This window comes from Chrysochloris asiatica, unplaced genomic scaffold, assembly GCF_000296735.1.
Source record: "Chrysochloris asiatica unplaced genomic scaffold, ChrAsi1.0 scaffold00221, whole genome shotgun sequence".
NCBI classification, from domain to species: domain Eukaryota; kingdom Metazoa; phylum Chordata; class Mammalia; order Afrosoricida; family Chrysochloridae; genus Chrysochloris; species Chrysochloris asiatica.
In genome coordinates this window covers 862,174-883,738 of record NW_006408739.1, presented here as the reverse complement: position 1 = coordinate 883,738, position 21,565 = coordinate 862,174, and the positions used below count along the sequence as shown (strand labels likewise).

The 21,565-nt window shown below is 39.4% G+C and overlaps 1 protein-coding gene across 1 annotated transcript in view; it reads left to right on the top strand.

Annotated features, from left to right (window-relative positions):
- EIF2S1 (eukaryotic translation initiation factor 2, subunit 1 alpha, 35kDa) overlaps window positions 1-16,535 on the top strand; it is a 22,442-nt gene extending 5,907 nt beyond the window's left edge. Inside the window, exons 2-7 of the mRNA XM_006873054.1 lie at window positions 1,060-1,139; window positions 3,754-3,905; window positions 7,762-7,868; window positions 12,596-12,693; window positions 14,142-14,285; window positions 15,885-16,535. Coding sequence (XP_006873116.1) covers window positions 1,060-1,139; window positions 3,754-3,905; window positions 7,762-7,868; window positions 12,596-12,693; window positions 14,142-14,285; window positions 15,885-16,010 — 707 coding nt within the window. The 3' untranslated portion in view covers window positions 16,011-16,535. The remainder of the gene's footprint in view (window positions 1-1,059; window positions 1,140-3,753; window positions 3,906-7,761; window positions 7,869-12,595; window positions 12,694-14,141; window positions 14,286-15,884) is intronic.
- The last annotated feature ends 5,030 nt before the right edge of the window (window positions 16,536-21,565 follow it).

Below are 21,565 nucleotides of genomic sequence, written 5' to 3'. Positions count from 1 at the left end.
CTGCCAGGCGTCTGTGGCCGCTCCGATCTTTCCCCCACGTGGTCTCACCCAAGATGGCGGCTCCTGGAGCAGCCGAGCGTCCCGGACTAGAAAGCAATAGATTTCTTGCTTCTGCCACAAATTCCCCCAGCTGTCAGCCTTCCAACCTTCTAAGTATTCCTTTATAAGTGGTTCAGAGTTCTGGGACCATCCCCTGATCCTGCTTGGTAGGGTATTCTGTGTTGTTGTTGGCGGAGCTCTCTGCTATACATCCACCCAATCCGCCATCTTGTTTGTTCTTAAAGCAGATATTATTAACTGCTCAAAACACAAAAGAAAATAATGCTTATTAAATAAAGATGAAATCACAGCAGAGAAACTAGAAACTTTCACCAAGAACCAAATACAAATCTTTTAACAAAAGATTCATAGGAACTCAAATATGGTAGTCAATAAAAGATAGTTCTAATTTGTTTCATGTGTTATGTTGACCCAGAGTGGCTTCTTCCCTTAAACTAAACATGAATTCCTCTTCTGCAAAGGTCAAGGAGAGAATATGACTAGATTTCATTCAAATAATGATAATTACAAAGTATTCATTCTCCACTAAAATAGTAATGTTGTTGTTGTTAAGTGTTATATAGAGTTGGGTTCCGACCCACAGAGACCCTGTATAGGGTTTCCGAGGAGCAGTTGGTGAACTTGAACCCCCCAGGCCTCCCAGTTCAAGCAAACCTTGCAGTCCAGCACATTAATAAACAGCACCACACCTGGACTCCAAAATAATTGTTGTTGTTGTTAGGTGCCATCGAGTCGGTACCGACCCATAGTGACCTTATGCACAGCAGAATGAAACACTGCCCGATCCTGGGCCAACCTCACTACTATTGCCACACTTGAGTCCACTGATGCTGCCACTTGGCCAATCCATCTCGTTGGGGGGTCTTCCTCTTTTTCTCTGACCCTCCACCTTACCAAACATGATATCCTTCTCTAGAATAATAGTTACCTGTCAATAAAAATGCATTTCTGAAAACCAGTCAGAATCTCATACAACTTCTCAAATTTTTCTCATGATAGGATATATTGATTTGTCTAAAAGGAGAGTTTCTCCAGAGGAAGCAATCAAATGTGAAGACAAATTCACCAAATCGAAAACTGTAAGTAAGTTGGTTTGTACTGAGTCAAATTAGTTCACTATCTAATATGGTAAATAAATAAAATTAACAGCAAAAACAAGAACCCTGCATTTTCTGTATCTTTTAGATATGTTTCCAGTTACATGTTGTTGTTGTTATGTGCCATCGAGTTGATTCCAACCCATAGCGACCCTGTATAGGGTTTCCAAGGAGCAGCTGGTGAGCTTGAACTGCCAACTTTGCAGTTCAGACGGCTTTGTAGTCTGGTGCTTAACCCACAGCACCAGGAAAAATAATTTGAAGGCTTACATTCAAAGGAGTTTTTGTGTTTCGTAGTGCTAATACCTTAGAGTTTATGATTTAAAATTCTCCCTATCTGAAGTGAGGAGGAATTGTTGATTCTCACAAATCAGTACTGAAAATTAGTGGGGAGACTGTGTGTGTTTGATAAAATACAGCAAAACTTGCCGTTTCAACCAATGTTACTTGCATGATTCAGTAACAATTGTGATCAGAGATACTGGGGTTTGGTTTCAGACCACTGCAATAAAGCAGATATTGCAGTAAGGCTAATAATCACTTAAAAGTTTTGCTTTCCCATTGCTGTTGTGTATTAAGTGTGTGATAGCATTAAGAAAAAGTTTGAAATTGTGTTACTGAAATGTGACCCTGACACAAAATGAGCACATAATGTTGGAAAATTGACACTAACAGACTTGGCTTGATTCAGAGTTTACCACAAGCCTTTAATTTATATCTTTTTAAAAAATAACTCATCTGAGTTATTTTAAAACAGAAACATAGTAAAACAGAACACAGTGTGCCTGTGCTCTCACCATATTGCTGTCACTGCTGTTTACACATTTTGTCACCCTTAGTGGAAACTCAGTATCACTTAAGCAGTAACTCCCCAACTTCTCTCTCCTTCCTTACTCCCTAGTTATTTACCTCTGATGAAAGTTAGTGTTTTATTGCCATTTTAGATTAAATGAACTGTGTTATTAGGTGCTCCCGAGTTGGTTCTGGCTCATTGCAACCCTATCTAAAGTGAGGGGGAATTGTTGATTCTCAAAAGTCAGTACTGAAAGTTAGTGGGGAAACTGTGTGTGTTTGATAAAATACAGCAAAACTTTCTTAGGAGTTGGTGGTTTTGAACTGCTAATCTTGCAGTTAGCAGTCCATTGCTTATTCTACAGTGCCTCATCAGGACTCCAAATTCACTATGGATTATGTCTGATTGGGATGACTTAACACATATTTCTTGACTTTGATTCTTGTTGTGGGATAAGGGCCATAGAGATAATTAGTTGTCCATTTAGAATGAGCAGCTGTTGATCAAGGATTTGTAAACCGTTTTTAATCCAGGAAAACAAGAATTGTGTTCTGTCATTTCCTACCTGCTTCTCATCCATAATGAGCACTGATCCAGTAAGCGCAGTCATTTCTTCATTCTTTTCTGTAGCTCTGTTCTTGGACTGGTGCAGTTCCTCCTTCATTCCTTAGAGCCTTAGTTTTTAATTTCACTAATTTCATTCATGTGTTTTCTTTGTCCTCTAATGTCTTGTTTTCTTCTGCATGTGTATTCCTCTTCTCAAGGGGAAATGTTAAGAAAATAATGTTCTTGTGATGAGAAGATTCCTTAAATCTTAAATGTAGTAAAAGACAGAATGAAGATCTAAAAGTAGACCATTGCCTAAGTCTGTGTACTATAGCTTGAAAGCACAATTAGTAACATTCCTTTCAAGTCCTTTTTTAAATTCTTGGGCCTACTCAAAATGTAGCCTCTGAATCAACAACATCAGCGTCACCTGGCTGCTTATTAGAAATGCAGACTCTTAGCACCATCAAAGGTGAGAAATCTTGCTCGAAAAAAAGTCTCCTTAGTTTTGTCTTCATGCGATGTTAAAAATGACTGCCATTAGACCTTAATATCAAGAATGGAGACTTAAAAATGAAATACCCACTATTAGTCCCTTTTCTCACTTTGTGTGACTCAAGTCTGGTTTTTTGCTTTCATATGGAGTTAGAATAATAGTTTACATTTATATAATAGTTTTCCATTTCTAATATGCTTTGTTGTATTTGATCTATGCAAGGAAAGATATTACTATCTCCATTTCAGATGAAGAGACTGAAGTTCAGAAAGGTTAATAGGTCTCAAAGTCAAGATTTGACCCAAATCTTGGAACTAAATTGAGTACACTATTTGTAATATATCCATGAATCAGTCATTATGGAAAAGCAAGTATTTCTCTGTGGATAAAGAACTTGTGTGGAGATCTTTCATTGTTAAGGAATTATAGTCAAATCAACCAAAGGTTTGTTTTTATGTGTTTTCTACTAAAACGTAAAAATATCTGTTTCTATAGATCTTTGATAGTTCTATGACCTGAACCACAGCATATACTGATTTATTATTATAATTAAAAGCTAAAGTGTACCTTTTTTCTAGTTATTTGTTTCAGATGCAGGGTTTGGTACTTTTAAACTTAGCTTGGATGACACACTACCACAGACTGTTTTGTAGTTTTGTTTATAAATCGTATGACCTTTTAGAAGGGGGTGTGGGAATGTATCACCATGAAATGTTAGAATAAGCATCTTTGAAGTGTTGAGCCCTTCATTTTGTTTCTAGGTTTACAGCATTCTACGTCACGTGGCTGAGGTGTTAGAATACACCAAAGATGAACAGCTGGAAAGCCTGTTTCAGAGGACTGCCTGGGTGTTTGATGACAAGTACAGGAGGCCTGGATATGGTGCCTATGATGCATTTAAGCATGCAGTCTCGTAAGAACACCTTGGTTCTGCTTTGATAAATAGCTGCTAGGTCAAGCACACAGTTGATAACCTGACATTTAATAGCACAACATATTAAACCCTTGCCAAATTTAGATAATGATAGTTCAGTATAAATGCTCCCAATTGGGCCAGTCCAATAAGGCCAAATCTATTTAGTTTCATGTCACACTGCTCCCTTTTACATTTTCCTCTCAGATTTATTCATTGTCATAGGTAACTTTGGGACCATTATAAGTGTCTCATCCAAAACTGTCACCTGTTATCTTCTTTGTATTGATTCCTTTAACCTTCAGCTCTTATCACTTAAGCCAGTGTTTTCTATAGCCTCACCTTGGGCCTTACCATCTTCAAGATTTGCTCTGCCTAAAAACTTTCATTCACACAGTTCATTCTTTTACCATAGCTTTCCATTTGTCCAGTTCTCATGCATAAAGTGAGCCCTGCTTGTCTTTTCATCCTCTCCTGCCTTTTCTTATTCAGCTATAATAACACATCATGATCTACTTCAACATATCATGAACTTTTTGCCCTGTTTGTCCTTCTGTTACATCCAGCCCTAGAGTGATGTTCCTGCTTTCTCTGCACTTGTAGACTGCTGAGTGCTGCTAGAGAAAAATTCTAGTCTAACAGACAGGTGCCACCACATATTCACCATCTTCAATCTCAGCAGGGCCCTCCCTGCTGCCCTACAGTCTCTGCTGGTCAGCTCTGCCTGCCTCCCATTCTTATGCAGCTATCCACTGTCTGCTCTTCCCTCACTCAGCTGGTGAGCTCACCACCTATTTTACAGAGAAAATAGAAGCGATTGCTCATGATCTCCACATCCACCATTTCCGTGAACTCAACTCCATTCCACTGTCATGTCTTAATGCACTCCTGACACAATGGAATCCTTGTCCTTCCTGCTCTCAAGATAATCTTAACCACCCAAGCCCAACCATGGCTCAGGCATCTCTTTCCATCCAGCCTTTCCCATTATTGGCTGTATCAGTGTAACAACATTCTCCAGTTTGTACCGTTAATGCTAAGAATCAACATTCTCAGCTTTCCCTCTACTCTCCTATAGCAAGCACCATGTCCTTGCCTTTTAACAGCCACAGTCCTTCAGTTTGCTGTTTGCTGTCTCTCCTCCTTCCCCTCCCACTCCTTCATAAATGGCAGTATTCTGCAGCAGCCTCACCAATGCATTGAGGTTACTTTTCCAATTCTTACCCCTCAGAAAAGAGACTATCAACCCCTAGTAGGCAGCAGCCTCATCTGAAGTTCTAAGTACTATCTGCTTTACCCCCAGGTGACCTAAAATAATTCTTCCCCCTCTCCTGCCAATATATTATGGAAAGGGAAAGGGCAATAATAATAATAGCTAACATTTATATAAATCTCTGGTAGCATATTGGGTTACCCTTGGGGCTGGTTAACCTCAAGGTCACTGCTTAGAATCCACCCGCCACTCCACTGGAAAAAGATGAGGCTTTCTGCCCCCAACAGTCCTATGGTATAAATTTCTATCCCTGCCTTACAGATGAGGAAATTGCAGCAGAAATGAAATAATTTGTGCAAGGTTAGGTCCAAGCTGGAGCTGGTATCGAGAGTTTTGCTATTAAACATTTGTTGTTAAGTGCTGTCAAGTCAGTTGCGACCCTGTATAGGGTTTCCAGGGAGCGGCCAGTGGGTTTGAACTGCCAACCCTTCGGGTGGTTCAAACTGACCTCGCGGTCCAGCGCATTCAACCCACAACACCATACCAAGATTCCCTATTTACCATTGGTGGTGGCAGTTCAGACTCATAGCAACCCTGTATAGGGTTTCTGAGGCTGTACAGGAGCAGAAAGCCTCATCTTTCTCCCGTGGAACGGCTGGTAGTTTTGAACCGCTGACCTTGAGCTTAGCGGCCCAACTCAACCACTACACTACCAGAGCTCCTTTACTGTCCATTAAGTGTACTGCTTTATATTTTTAATGGGATCTCTGACCTCAGTCAGCATGTTTGTTAACTTGGTTTACTGTTGTCATCTGGTCTAGACTCATTTCTCTTGTGTCCAATTCCAGTATCGCTCCCTTAACACCTTAACAAGGCCTTGGTACATATTCCCTTTCCGTGTAACACTCTATTACCCCAACACTCATGTAGCCATTTTCTTTGAGATAAATTTCAGAGATAATGTAGAAACACTGTTTTATTCCATTTCTCTCATCATTGGTAATCACTAGTCTGAAATTTGTGTGCATCCTTGTCACTTGTATTTTATGGTTTATGAAGTAAGTATATATATATATATATATATATATTTGTAAAGTGTATATAGAGTCATTTTTTGTATTTAATATTGTATTTACATAGCTCTATGTTTGCTTAGCTATTGTTAAGCAGGATTTATCCACAATACTTAACAGCAGCAGTAGCAATAGATGTATACCTACTTCGTCTATATTAACTTCTGTATAGTATTTCACTGTGAGAATATGTGGTCTCTGTTCCCCTCTGTATTTTTCCAATGTATTTTTTTCCCCATTTTTCAAATAATGCTATGATGAAGATCCATGCGTATCTCTTCATGTGTAGATATGCGAGTTTCCACGTATGAGTGGAATTGCTGCGACATTGGATTATAAGTATCTTTAAATTTATTTGGTTTTTCCAAATTGTCCAAATTGATTCTGCAATTCATACTCCCTCTAGCAATTGTGTAAGTGTTATTTCCTTATATCCTCATCAACATTTGTATACATTTCACATTTCTTCCTTTTGCCAATCAAAAGGCCATCTTGTTTTGATTTACATTTTTCTGGCTTCTCATTTGCCCATTTTGTTAGTTTGCCCTCTTGATGCTTTGTGCATAGTTATTAGCTAAATGAATGTTGTCCTGCCTGGATTCTTTTGTTTACATTCCTCATCAGGACGAGGTCCCATGCTTTTTTAAATGGGGGCTTACTCATAATATTTTTTATACTAGAATGTCATAACTCTCTTAAAATTGCTTGTAAGAATAAGTAAGTGTTCCCATTGTTTCATTCATTTATTCTCCACCCCCACCCCACCCCTCAATTTGTGTGTTCATTCAGCAGAGAGCTAGGCACTGTGCTAAGTGCTGGTAGTAGTACTACAGTAACTAAGACCCTGACCACTGACTTATTGGGGTTCTTGAAGGTCAGATGAAATCCAGTTCCTTCCTGAAGCCCTTCCTGACCCTACTGGTTCCCATGGATAAGTTTTTATTTTTACACATTGTTCAATATTTCTGTTCTTTTCGGACTAGGTTATAGATACCTTAAAGCATGGTAATAATAGGGGAATTTCTTAAGTATTTGGAGACATTTTAAATTGCTCATTTTAACCAAAGCTCAAAAAATTGTTTTTAAATAATAGCCAAAATTCATTGGTTGTTTTTTATGTCATGCACTACTGGTAGTGTAGTGGTTATGAATTGGGCTGCGAACCACAAGGTCAGCAGTTCGAACCTACCAGCTGTTCCGTGGGAGAAAGATGAGGCTTTTTACTCCCGTAAAGATTTACACCTTCGGAAACCCTTTACAGGGTCGCTATGGGTCCAGAACCGACTGTAAGGCACATAACAATTAAATGCTTGATTTGCATTATCTCATTTAATATTCATCACAGTCCTGTGAATTACATTTTATTGTGATTTTACACATCTGGAAGCAAGGGTTTAGAAAGGTCCAAAGATACATAATTATTAAAGTACAAAGCTAAGATTTAAACTTGAATTCTGTCTCTAAAGCCTGGGCTCTTAACTATTATTCTCTGCTACTGTATTTCATTTCACAATTATCAGTAATTTAGCCTTGATCTTTTGTTTTGTGTTTTTCTGTTTGTTTTAATCAGAGATCCAGCTATTTTGGATAGTTTAGATTTGAATGAAAATGAACGGCGAGTACTCATTGACAATATTAATAGGCGTTTGACTCCACAGGCTGTTAAAATTCGTGCAGGTAAATATTAATGGTCTAATAAATAACCCTTAAAATAATGAGCCTTGCAAGTGAATATATTGTTGCATCAACACTAAAATTTTCCAAATTTAGTTTAAGAAATTAAATTGGTTTTTCTTCTACTGGATCATCTTAAAATGTGTAATGTATATGTTAGCACTAGGTAATAACAGTCATAATTAAGTTGACTTAGCTGTATGTTACCACAAGGTCAGTGGGTCAAGCCCACCAGCCATTCTATGGGAGAAAGATGAGGCTTTCTGCTTCTTAAAAGATATACAACCTCGAAAATCCTATGCAGTGTCACACTGAATTGGGACTGACTCAATAGCACTTAACAATAAGTCCTAAGTTAGCTCTTTTTTAAGGTGTATATTGTTTTGTTTCAGTGTATACTACTACCAGAATGGAGTCCTGGTGTGGTGCTGTGGGTTAATGTGCCTGACTGTAAAGCCATTTGAACTGCAAGGTTGACAGTTCAAGCTTACCAGCTGCTCCTCAGAAACCCTATACAGCATCGCTATGAGTTGGAACTAAGTTAATGGCACTTAACAGCAACAGCTACCAGAATATTCTAAGAGTATGGCAATATTCTTCCATGTCTCTGGAATAATTTAGCAATAGTTTGGGATACATTTTCTCAAACATCTTTCTTTTATGTAAATATTATACCTGGAGGTATATAAGTATATGTTTTTTAATGCTGTCATGTTGATTCCAATTCTTAGTAACCCTATATAAGGTTTCCAAGGAGCAGCTGGTGGGTTTTAACTGATGACCTTGCAGATAGCCACTCATTTTGTAATCCGCTACACCACCAGAGCTGAGTTAAGGGGGATACATATTTGTAGGTGATTTTCCTAAGCCATTTTCATTACTGTTTCATACCACCTTCACAATACTACTCCAATCCCCATTTTGGAAATAAGGAACAAAGGCACAGAAAGGTTGGAATCAGGATTTACATTCTAACCAAGACATCAGTAGTGTAAACCCATCTAGGGGCTTTGCAGGAAAACAGACATGGGGACCTACTCCCATAAAGATTACAACCTACGAAACCCTGTGGGACAGTTCTGCTGTTGTTGGGTTGTTATGAATATTGGATATTGAAATATAATGAAGAAAGGGCACCAGAATATTGTCAGATATAGTATAAGATGAGCCCCTCAAATTGAAAAAGCTGCCTCTAACTAGAGTTTACTCTGGTGACGTGAATAGAGTAAAGCTTTCAGGACCTTCATTTGCTAATGAGGCACAACACAAAATGAGGAGAAACAGCTGTAAGCATCCATTGATAATCAGAACATGGAATGTACAATATATGAATCTAGAAAAATTGGGGATCGTCAAAAATGAAACGAAATGTATAAACATTGATATCCTAGGTGTCGTTGTTGTGTGCTGTTGAGTCAGTTCTGATTCATAGCGACCCTGTATAGGGTTTCTGAGAAACAACTGGTGAATTTCAACCACTGACCTTAACAGTTTAAACTGACATTGAGGTCAAGTGCTTATCCTAAGGTGCCATACTAGAACACGATCCTAGGCATTAGTGACCTAGGCCATTTTGAATCTGACAATCACATGGTTTACTATGCCAGGAATGACATGGAGAGAAATAGATTCACACTCATCATCAGAAAGAACATTTCAAGATATATCTTGAAGTACAATGCTGTCTGTGATAGGATAAGATGTATATGCCTACAAGGAAGACCAGTTAATACAACTATTATTCAGATGTACGCATCAACCACTAAAGCCAGTGATGACGAGATTTAGGAATTCTACCAGCTTCTTCAGTTTGAAGTTGATCATACATGTAATCAAGATGTACTGATTACTGGTGATTAGAATACAAAGTTTGGAAACAAAGAGGAAGGGTCAGTCATTTGAAAATGTGGCCTTGTTGATACACATGATGCTGGAGATACTATGATGGAACTGTGAAAGACCAATGGCTACTTCATTGCAAATATCTTTTTAAACAGCATAAAAGATAATTAGAGATCATCTCAGGAACAGATTTGATGAATTTGACACTAATGACAGAATACCAGAACAGATGTGAGATGACATCAAAAGCATCATACAGGAAGAAAGCAAAAGGTCATTAAGAAGACAAGAAAGAAGGATAAGACTAAAATGAATGTCAGAAGAGACTCTGAAACTTGCTCTTCATTGTAGAGGTACTAAAGCAAATGGAAGAAGTGAAGTAAAAGGTGAATTGAAAATTTCAAAGTGCAGCTCAAGAAGACAAAGTCAGATATTAAAATGAAATGTGCACAGACCTGGAGTTGGCTGAAAGGGAAGAACAGGCTCAGCATATCTGAAGTTGAATGAACTGAAGGAAAAATTCAAGCCTCAACTTGGCAATACTGAAGAATTCTTTGGGCAAAGTGGAGTCCTGTTGTGGTGCTGTGGGTTAATGTTGTTATGTATCGTGGAGTCAGTTCAGACTCATGTACAGGTTTTCCAAGGCTATAAATCTTTACAGGAGCAGAAAGCCTCATCTTTTTCCCACGGAACAGCCGGTAGTTTCAAACTGCTGACCTTGTGGTTCACAGCCCAATTTGTAACCACTACGCTACTGTGGGTTAATGTGGTAGATAGACTGCAAAGTTGATTTGAACCTCAAGGTCGGTGGTTTAACCTCATTTGCTGCTCCTCAGAAACCCTATTACAAGGTCACTATGTGTCGAAACCTATTCGACAACACTTAACAACATGGGCAAAATGCAGAAGCATCAAAAGAAGATGGAAAGAATACACAGTCACTGTACCACAAAGAAATTGTTGATGTTGGACCATTCTAAGAGGTAGCATATGATCAGGAGCCGGTGATACTGGAAGGGAGAAATTAAAGGTTCATTGAAGGCATTGGCAAAGAACAAGGTACCTGCAATTGATGGCATACAAATTGAAATGCTTTGTCAAACTAATGCAGCACTGGAGACACTTCATCTATGGCAAGAAATTTGAACTAAAACTATCTGGCCAACTGATTAGAAGTTATCCATATTTGTGCCCATTCCAAAGAAAGGCGATCCCAACAGAATGCAGAAATCATCGGACAATATCATATGCAAGTAAAATTTTGCTAAAGATAATTCAAAAGCAGCTATATCAGTACATTGACAGGGAACTGCCAGAGGTTCAAGCTGGATTCAGATGAGGACTTTAACAAGAGATATAATTGCTGATGAGAAATGGATCTTGGCTGAAAGCAGAGAATATCAGAAAGATGTTTGCCTGTGCTTTATTGACTATGCAAAGACTGGATTGTGTACATCACGATAAGCTACGAACACATCGCAGAGAATGAGTATTCTGGAACACTTAATTGTGCTCATGAGGAACCTGTACATAGACCAAGAGGCAATTGTTCAAAAAGAACAAGGGAGCACAGGATAGTTTAATATTAACAAAGGTGTGTGTTAGAGTTGTATTCTTTCACCATACTTATTCAGGCTTTATGATGAGTAAAATAATCCAAGAGGCTGGATTGTATGAAATAGATCATGGTATCAGGATTGGAGGAAAACTCATTAACAGCCTGCAATGTACAGATGATACAACCTTGCTTGCTGAAAGTGAAGAGGACTTAGAATACTGATGAAAATCAAAATCACAGCCTTCAGTATGGGTCGCACCTCGATGTAAAAACAAAAATCCACACCACTGGGCCAATAAATATGATAGATGAAGAAAAGACTGAAGTTGTCAAAGACTTGATTTTGCTTGGATCAACCATCCAAACCATCAACATTTCATGGAAGCAGCAGTCAAGAAATCGAACGATGTGTTGCATTAGGGAAATCTGCTGCACAAGATCTCTTTAAAGTGTTCAAGACCAAAGATACTGGTTTGAGGACTAAGGTGAGCCTGGCTCAAGCCATGATACTTTCAGTAGCATTATGCATGTGAAAGTTGGGCAGTGAATAAGAAAGACTATAGAAAGAAGAATTGTTACATTTGAGTTATGGTGTTGGAGAAGAATATTAAAAGTACCACGGGCTGCCAAAAGAACAAATAAATTTGTGTTGGGAGAAGTATAGCTAAGTGCTCCTTATTGTTGTTAAGTGCCATCAAGTTGACTCCAACTCAGTAGCAACCCTGTGTAATGCTCCTTAGAACCAAGATTTTCTTTTAAGAGATACTTTGGACATATTATCAGGAGGGACCAGCCCATGGAGAATGACATACTTGGTAAAGTGGAGGGTCACTGAAAAAGAGAAAGACACACAGAGATAGATTGGCACATTCGTAGCAGCAGTGGGCTCAAGTGTAGCAACAACTGTGAGGTTGGCGTAGGACCAGGCAGTGTTAACATTCTGTTATGCATAAGGTCGCTATGAGTTATACTCGATGGCACCTAACAAGAAGAAGGATGACTATGAGTCAAAATCAGCAATAACTAAATAAACACAGAGTCTCTTTCCTGGATTTTACAGCCAGAAGTTAAGGTTTCTGGCTTATAATTTATAGCTTCATCTTTAGGTGTCTTGGTATAGGTGAAAACTATGTTGTTTTGGAGTGAGTTTGGTTTGTTCCTAATTATGAAAATTTTCATAGTTCTGATTTAAAAAAAAAAAAAAAATTAAAAGCTAGTAGCTGCGATTGGTTTCTAATGGAAAGGATGATGACAGCTTTCTTTACTTGTATACTAGTATATCTCCCATGTCAGTGATGATTATCAGCTTTTTAAATATTTTTAATTTTAGATATTGAAGTAGCTTGTTATGGTTATGAAGGCATTGATGCTGTGAAGGAAGCCCTGAGAGCAGGCTTGAATTGCTCCACAGAAACCATGCCCATCAAAGTGAGTAATCCCATCTTCTCTTCCTGTTGAACCTTGTTTTAATTTTCTTTTTAATGATCATGTTTCATAATAAAAGTAATTTTTGCTCTTAAAATGGAGCCTTGGATGTTTGAGGTTAAGTGTAGTGTAGACTTTTTATTGTTACTATTGCTATTGTCCTAGTGTGTGGAGATTCCTATAGGTGAGTAGTACCAGAGGGCTCTCAATATTAAACTTACTACAATAAAAAGTTGCTATACCCAGAATTCCAAGAGCACCTGGAAATGCTTATATAGCTTATAAGAGGCCTAGTCTGAGTCTTTTGTTAGTGGTAAGTTGGATGGTGGTGGTTCAGTATCTCCTAGAAGAGTTTTTCCATGAGTTTGGTTGGAACCTAATAGGAATTTGTTTGTTTTGGAGACAAATTGTCCATTATGTTAATGACTATAGTTAGTTTAGCCCCCATAGGACACCAAGAAGTCCTAATGTTGGTATTGCAACGGGTTGTTTTGACTACTAGACTAGATTACAGTCCTTCATGTCCACAGATTCTGCATCTGTGAGTTAACCAACTAAAGATCAAAAATATTCCGGGGTAGGTAATTAATTAAGTGGTCAAAACAATTACTCAAAGGCTAAGAAAGGACATAAAATTCTATTTAGCCCGTTTTAGGTATTATAAGCAAGTCGGATGATTTAAAATACACAGCAGGATATGCATAGGTTATATGCAAGTACTACATCATTATATATAATGGACTTGAGCATCCTTGCATTTTTGTATCCATATGGGTTCCTGGCCCAGTCCCTGACAGATAACTAAAGACAACTGTAATTAGCTTTTTTTTTTTTTTTTAATTAAACAAAACTGTTAATTGTGAATTAAGTGAATGTTTACAGAGAAGATCATTAGTCTTAAGTTCAACAGATCATACACTTTGTTTCATCTCAGTGATTGAAGTCCCTCCTATCTATCAGCAGCATCCCACTTCCTCCCTGGGGTTCCTGTTTCTCTTCCACCCTCCACCCTCCTTCCCAACCTTAGGTAAAAGTTTCTATTTTGTTCTCAAATGATTGACAATTCAATGGTCAGCCCACCTTACTAATGTTCCTATCTACTGCTTGGCTGTCCAGACCTGAAGGGTAGTCAAGGGCCTAAGTCTTGGGTTCCCCCAATCTCTTTCTAACCAATAAGCCAGTCTTTTTTATAGTTTTGAATTTTATCCACGACATTGAGATGTGATCCCTTTCAAAGTAGTTGGTAGTGGTAGCCAAGCACCATCTAGTTCTTCTGGTTCCAGAATTGTGGTGACTGGTGTTCGTAATTAGCTCTTGTTGCTTTAGGAAACTCTATCCCAAATTGCTGACCTACAGAATTTTGGAGTACACTTTCGAGTGCAGCTGATTAGCAGTACCCTAATTTAATGGTTTATGTTGAATACCTGATTTCTCTGTCTTTCCTCCCTTAGATTAATCTAATAGCTCCTCCTCGGTATGTGATGACTACAACCACCCTGGAGAGAACAGAAGGCCTCTCTGTTCTCAATCAAGCTATGGCTGTGATCAAAGAGAAGATTGAAGAAAAGAGGGGTGTCTTCAATGTTCAAATGGAGGTGAGAGCAATAACTTCATGATTTGCCTTTTCTCAAGTTTTTAAGGAAATTTCAATTGTCTAAATGATATGTATTCTAAAAATACCTTACCACTGTTTTTTATGCAAGGAGCTCTGGTTGCGTAGTGGCTACGAATCGGGCTGCGAACCTTAAGGTCAGCGGTTCGAAACTACCAGCTGCTCTGCGGGAGAAAGATGAGGCTTTCTACTCCCGTAAAGATTTACACCCTCGGAAACCCTGTACGGGGTCGCTATGGGTCGGAACCGACTCGACGGCACTTAACAACAACAACAACAACATGCAATTAGGGTTGTATCTCTGCTAACGTATAATAGTCATTGGCTCAGAGGTCTTTGATAGGTAAAAAGAGCCATTTGCACTAGATAGACTATCATATCCATGGGTATTTGAACCTTCAAAAAGTTCATGGAAAAATGGAATTAAAAACTAATGACAGTTTTCCATGCACGTTTTTGAAGGCCCCTCGTAAATCTTGGGATGGTTATTATTAAGGACTGTGCTTGGATTTTTCTCCCATAGAAAATGTAGTTAATAAAAACTAGTAATTATTATCAGAGCTTGAATGTGGGATACTTAAAATTTGATCTCAGAAACTGAAACAAGAGTAGTCTGTCATTTCCTCATCTTAAAAGAGCCCAGGTACCATAGTGGTTACAAGATAGGCTGCTAACCACAAAGTAGCAGTTCAAATCCACTAGCCAGTCCGAGTGAGAAGTATGAGACTTTGTGCTCCTGTAAAGACATACCGCCTCAGAAATCTTGTTCAGAATTGCCATGAGTCCGAACAGACTCGACAGCATACAAATGTCACCAGTAAGAAAGAAGCCATGCGTGCACATTTGTGTAATGGATCTCCTGTGTGGAAAGGAATAGGTCATTTATTTTTATTCTAGACATGCTTTTGTTAGTGTTAGACAGACTATCTATTATTTGTGGACTTGCTTTAAAGATACATAATCTTCATATATGTATGGTGGCGGTTATGTGCCATGGAGTCGGTTCTGACTCATAGCGACTCTGTACAGGGTTTCTGAGGCTGTAAATCTTTACAGAAGCAGAAAGCCTCATCTTTCTCCCACGAACAGCTGGTAGTTTCGAACTGCTGACCTTGCAGTTCACAGCCCGATTTGTAACCACTATGCTACCAAGTTTCTACTTACAAGAATGACAGAAAACAGTACTCCATTTTAATCTACACATCTTATTCCCATATTGTCTTGTTTTCAGAATTTGAGGTTACTAGTGATGTCAGCTGTTACAGCATCAGACTTTTAATCTGAGGGTCCAAAGTTCAGACATTTCTCTGGAGTACTGGTGTCGCACTGTAGGATAAGCACTGGTCTGCTAACCACTTGATCAGAGGTTCAAACCCACCAGCTGCTTCTTGGAAACCCTATACAGGGTTGCTGAGTCAGAACCGACCCAACAGCACTTAATGATGACAAGTGATGTCAGCACTCGGAAATTAGTAAATATAGTAGAGTTGTTAGGAAGCAGAGTGTTTTCTTGAGTTAAAATGAAATTGAACTTTTGTCTAACTTACTACATCACATTGAAATTGTGCCTCTGCTTCCACAGCCCAAAGTGGTCACAGATACAGATGAGACTGAGCTTGCAAGGCAGCTGGAGAGGCTGGAAAGAGAAAACGCTGAAGTGGATGGAGATGACGATGCAGAAGAAATGGAAGCCAAAGCTGAAGATTAACTGTGGGGAAGAGTCTAAGCCACGGATCGCAGAGCAGCCCTTTCTGGCTGGACTGCACAAACCCTAGACTTGATGAAAGTTTTCCAGTATTGAAAACTTTAAAGCTGAATATTTTTTATTTCCAAGTATTGAAATGCTCCAGCAGACCAGAACATGATATGCCCTCCTCTAAACATCAGCAGTCTGCACACAGTAGCTCCAACACACTGAGCATTGTTAAGGGAATGGCTTAATAGAGACTAAAATCTTGACGCTAATAACAGTCATAAAATCAGGCCTGTGATTTCTTTTTCTCATGTCTCCAGATTGGCACCCCTGTGAAACTCCGTGCCTCCATGAGCTCTGCCAAGGGCACTCAAAACAAACAGTTCCAATCTTTCTATTTAAAATGTATTCAAGCAAACATTGAATAAATTTCTGGGATATTTAACTATAGACTTCTTCCTTCTTGTCAGTAATTAAAAACATTGGGAATACTAAGACCTTAATTCTGTTCATTTTAGTCTAGATGTAGAAACAGGAGCAATTAGCATTTTATGTGCATTCAGAACATCTAAGATTTGGAATTAAAATAAGAACCCTATTTGCTAGAAAGAATCTATTTAGCAGGTCCCTTCAAAAGGAGATTGTAGAGAAAGAACAAGTGAAAGCCAATCCTTAAGATTTAATGCAATTACAGAGTTAAATTGGCTGTGTGCCTTTTATCTACAGGCAGTCCCCAAAGTCTACATAAGTTGAATTCTTAGCTAAATTGGAACAGGTGCATATAGCTCGTATTTAGCCTTCCTTGAGTGTAGGGAACAGCTGGATGTCTTTTCCATGATTTAAAAGCTGCGCATGCAGCAAGCAAAGGGGATTGTGACAAAGACTTTGCTATGAGTGGTGGTTGGTGAAGGAACCCTGGTGGTGCTGTGGGTTAGGCATCGGACAGTTTACTGCAAGGTCGGCAGTTCAAACCCATTAGCTACTTTGTGGGAGAAAGTTGAGACTGTTCCTGTAAAGATTTATAGTCTCAGAAAACCTATGTAGGGTCACTGTGAGTTGGAATTGACTCACTGGCAGTGGGGTTTTGAGTTTTAGTGGTAGGTTGGGTCAGTCCTTTCAAATGGAGGACAAATTTGCATAAGTAGGAATCATGTTTGGTAAGGTTGAGGGTCAGAGAAGAAGAGGAAGATCCCCAGCAAGATGGATTAGCCAAGGGGCAGCATCTGAGGGCTCAAGTGTGGCAGTAATTAGTGAGGTTGGCCCAGGATCTGCTGTGCATAAGGTTGCTGTGGGTCGGTACTGACTTGATGGTACCTAACAACAACAGAAATTGTCTGTAACCCGACTGCCTGTCTTTGAGACCAATGACAACGTGTTGTGTTAGGAGGGATTTGTAGTGGTCCAACCTGCCTGTACTTCAAGGTGGTAAAGAAGGTTTGTTTTGTTTTGTTTTTAACGTTTTATTGTGAATTATATGATAGTTTACATGGGGGAACTTCAGTTTTACATTCATTCCATCATATATCATCTCACTGCCATGGTTCCAATTCCCTCCATGCATCATCAACCACCCAAAGGGTATATCCCAGAAACCCGCTCTCTACACTACACTTTCCCCTCCTCCCCCCAGTTTTCAGCCCACAGTCCCTTTCCCTCTCTGGGTCCAAAGTCCCCAGTTGCTTCATCACTCCATGTCATCACCACTGTCTCCATCTCAGGCATCTCTGTTTCTCTGGGCAGGGTCCCGCCCTCGGCTCTTCTCTGTTGATGGTCCCAGAGGCCTCTGCTCCTATCCTGGAGAATTAATCACTACCTCCCTTGTTACAAAACTTCTACCTTTGCATTTCCAACCCTCATAATCCGTCCTGGTAAGCATTATTCACTACAGTATCACAAGTTACCCATCTGTATCTCCTTTCATCTGCTCCGCCCAGACAGATTGAATAGTACCTACTAGAGCTTCTGCTTTCCGCCATGCTCTCTAGCACCAGGTTCCCTCTTGAAAGCTTGTAAGCCAGTCACTTCTTGCCTTTATAGTCCCCACCCTCCCCATTTGAGTATCCAATGTCCAAGCTGCCCTTCTCCATCCACTCTGTGTGTGTGTGTGAGGGGGGGTTGTGTGTGTGAATGTTTCTTGCTGTGAGGATTTGTTCCCTCTTTTGATTCACTGCTCCATAGGTATAGGTCAAGTTCATCAGACTGTATCAGCTCACTCTTTTTTTTTTTTTCCCCCTCTTCTTTCCTGTCCTGGTTGAGCTCAAATCATCCAATCATCTGGTCCAGGTCACGTGGGTATCATCTGCAAGTGTGGGTGGAGCTCCTGTGCATATGTCCTCTCTTCCCGTCAGCCGGTAGCTCCACTCTCCTCTCGAGTCCTCCAAGGCCACACCACTGACTCTGGGCCCAAGAGACCCCAGGCCTCTTCACACTGCTTGCCAACCAGGTCCCCAACTGGGTCCACAGAAGTCCACTGAACATTGTAGGGCTTAGCTTGCCGCTTCATTGCTGCTTTTACCCCACTTCTCCCCATCGGTGATGTGTGTGGTCACCAATCAGAGCGTGCATTTCCGTTGAGTCTTAGTCTTGGAAGGGGGTTTGCGTTGAGAGGACCTGGCCACTTGCTTTGATGTTTCCTAGGGAAGCGATTTGTTTGTTCTTGTAGTAACAGTCCATCTGCCTCCATTTTTCCTGCAGGTCTTTCTTTCAAGAGGTATCTTTTATTCTTCTATCTTCTAGCCGCTCCAGGCTGGTCTGCTCATCCTCTCAAGTGGAGTTTTCTCATCTCTGGAGATCTGGATGTGGTTCCGGTTTCTACCTATAGTTTTATGTATTGCCAAGGCTCCACAAGAAGCCTCGTTCACTGGGTACGCTGTAGCCCCATTTTAGGTATTCCAATCAGTCATAGGCAGAAGACGGACTTACAAGCCTTAAAGAAGGTTTTTAAAAAAGAGAGATGTTGCTGCTTTCATTGATTGGAGTATCAGCCCTCAGCTTTAAGATATCCAGTAGGTGCCACCTGGAGCGTCAGTTGTCTTTATAATAAAACAGGCATCTGCTTGAACACAACTCCATGAATTTTCTACATGTCTTTATCTTTAAGAGCTAATTATTTTAAAGATGTATGTGTAACATAAGCTTTATAGATAACGTTGTTTGAAGCTACAGTAACTACCATAGTTATGGCAGAGGAAATCTTGAGCTGCTAACCCAAATGGATTTCTTGGAGTAGCTGTTTAAATACTTAGAAAATTCAAAGTAACCTACCCTAGGAAATCGAGAACTAGACTCAAAAGAAATAAGAAATAAGAGTGTGCTAGGGGGGTGGTATATGGCATTTGTGTTGGTTTGTCCCTTTGTTTAAAGCAGCATCCAGAAGTCTTAACTTTCGAGAACTAGTGTCCAAAGGTGAGCCATGACTGCTAGCTAGCATGCCACCTGGGAGAGAGTTTGGATGTAATCAAGATGTGATCTTTCACTTGCCACTAATTTTGCCTTTTTTTCCTGTGCTATCAACACAAGTTTATGAAGATCACAACATCAAAAGTGTTACCAAAACATAACAGATGCTCTTTAAATGATTGCTATACGCAGAGGAGGTGTCCTGGTGTGGCGCTGTAGGATAAGCACTGGTTGGCAGTTCAAATCTACTAGCTGCTCTTTGGAAACCCTATACAGGGTCGCTATGAAGTGTCACTTACCAACAGCATAAGCAGAATTAATTTTTTAATATACTTAAGCCATGGCTGTTGGAAAATACTGGTGGCTTCCTTAGTGAATGATATTTATACAAGACTTTGGCCCAGTTCTATTAAGAATTTGCAAATTTTTGAGCTTTGCCAGGAGCAGATCAGTACCTCATTTGATTATGCCCAAGGAGAGAACAAACTATAGTGCACATACACCCTGCTGACACACCCAGGTTTGAACAATTTGAACTAGAAGACAGATAAAGAATCCTGGTGTAGCGCTGTGGTCTAATTGGTCAGACTGCAAAGTCACAAGGTCAGTGTTTCAAGCTCACCAGCTACTCCTTGGAAACCCTATCTATATAGGTTACCTATGGGTCAGAATCGACTCAACAGCAGTTAATAACAACAACCCACATTTTATGTCTCTCCCCTTGAAAGCCTTTTTATCAAAATACAATGACTACTTTCCACTCTGTTGTTGATATATAGAGATCGATCAAGTGATTATCAACTTCTTACTGAAATTAGCTAGAGTAGATATGAGAAATCAAAAATGGCCAGGAAAAAATGTGAGCACTTAAACTATTGCTTCTATCAATTTTACAGTAATATGAGGCAAACGATTCAGTGGGATCTGCAGAGACACAAAGTACATCTTGCTCAGCACTATGCACTGTTCAGTTGCCAACTTCCCAGCATTCTTGATCTGGCTACTTTACACCCAAAGTCATTAAAGTAGAATTTTTAAAATTTATTTCATGTGCCAATATCTTACTAACCAAGACATGCTAACTAATTTGTCAGGTGTCATCTTTTCAACACAAGCATTCTGATGTCTCCTACACAAAGTGGGGCACATTTGTACCAATGGGACAGGAAGTCATTACACTAACTGTAGGTAGAGTTTTAATTAAGAGAAACCTGTGAGTATTCAAGAGCAATAAAAGAAACATTTCCAGGGACATTATTAGACCCTGGTGAAATGGAAAATGGTGCTTTTAAAGGCGAGGTCTTTTACAATGGAAGGAATTAAGAAAACCCTCATTAGTTTGGAATTCCAAGTCATGTCAGGTATTCTAAGCAAGATTAGAGGGAGAAAGTTCTAACTAGTTAAAAGGATGAAATTATTTGAGTACTTTAGAAGGACCCACTTCCCTTAAATGTAAGTTACGTATCTATTCATTGAAACAAGTCTAAGCACTTATACTTGGCTAGAATGCTGGCAATAGTTTGTGGCAGATTGCTGTATGAACTTGAAATAAAAATGTTCTTTAAAAATATTGTATGATACAGATTTTTCACTATTTCACATTAACTGCCCAACTGCTGACATCTCTTGGCACCTATTTTCTCAGGTAATGTTCATTTTTAAAGCAAAATTTCATGCTTTGATTTAATTCTTTTTCCGTTCACATACTTCTGTCCCTTCATCTAAATTTAGCAGTTCCTGTTCCTCTGCATTCATTTCTGAATGTCCATTTTTCATAGAAAAGAAACTACTACGTGTGTGTGCGTATGTGTGTAAAATTTGTCATTCCAACTTAGTCCATGACTTCTTTCTGTAATAATAGTAACTTGTGCAGACTTATTTTCAAAGCAAAAGTAAGTCTTCAACTGAAGTATTGCCACCATGCCCATTTTTAGATGAAGTATGCCTTGGTGCTGTGGGTCACTTGTGATGTTTGCAGGATCTGCTTGTATAACAATCATATAGTCCCAAGCCTTTGAAAGCTGTAAAACTTACAGGAATTGCAATCATAGCTAGAAACGTCACTTTTTATTACTTTTATTAATTCCAAAGAAAGAGTTGAGTTTACACATTTCAGAGAGCTGCCCTGAGACTAGAATTCTAGCCAGTGTTATATGTCCAATGTTAGCGTT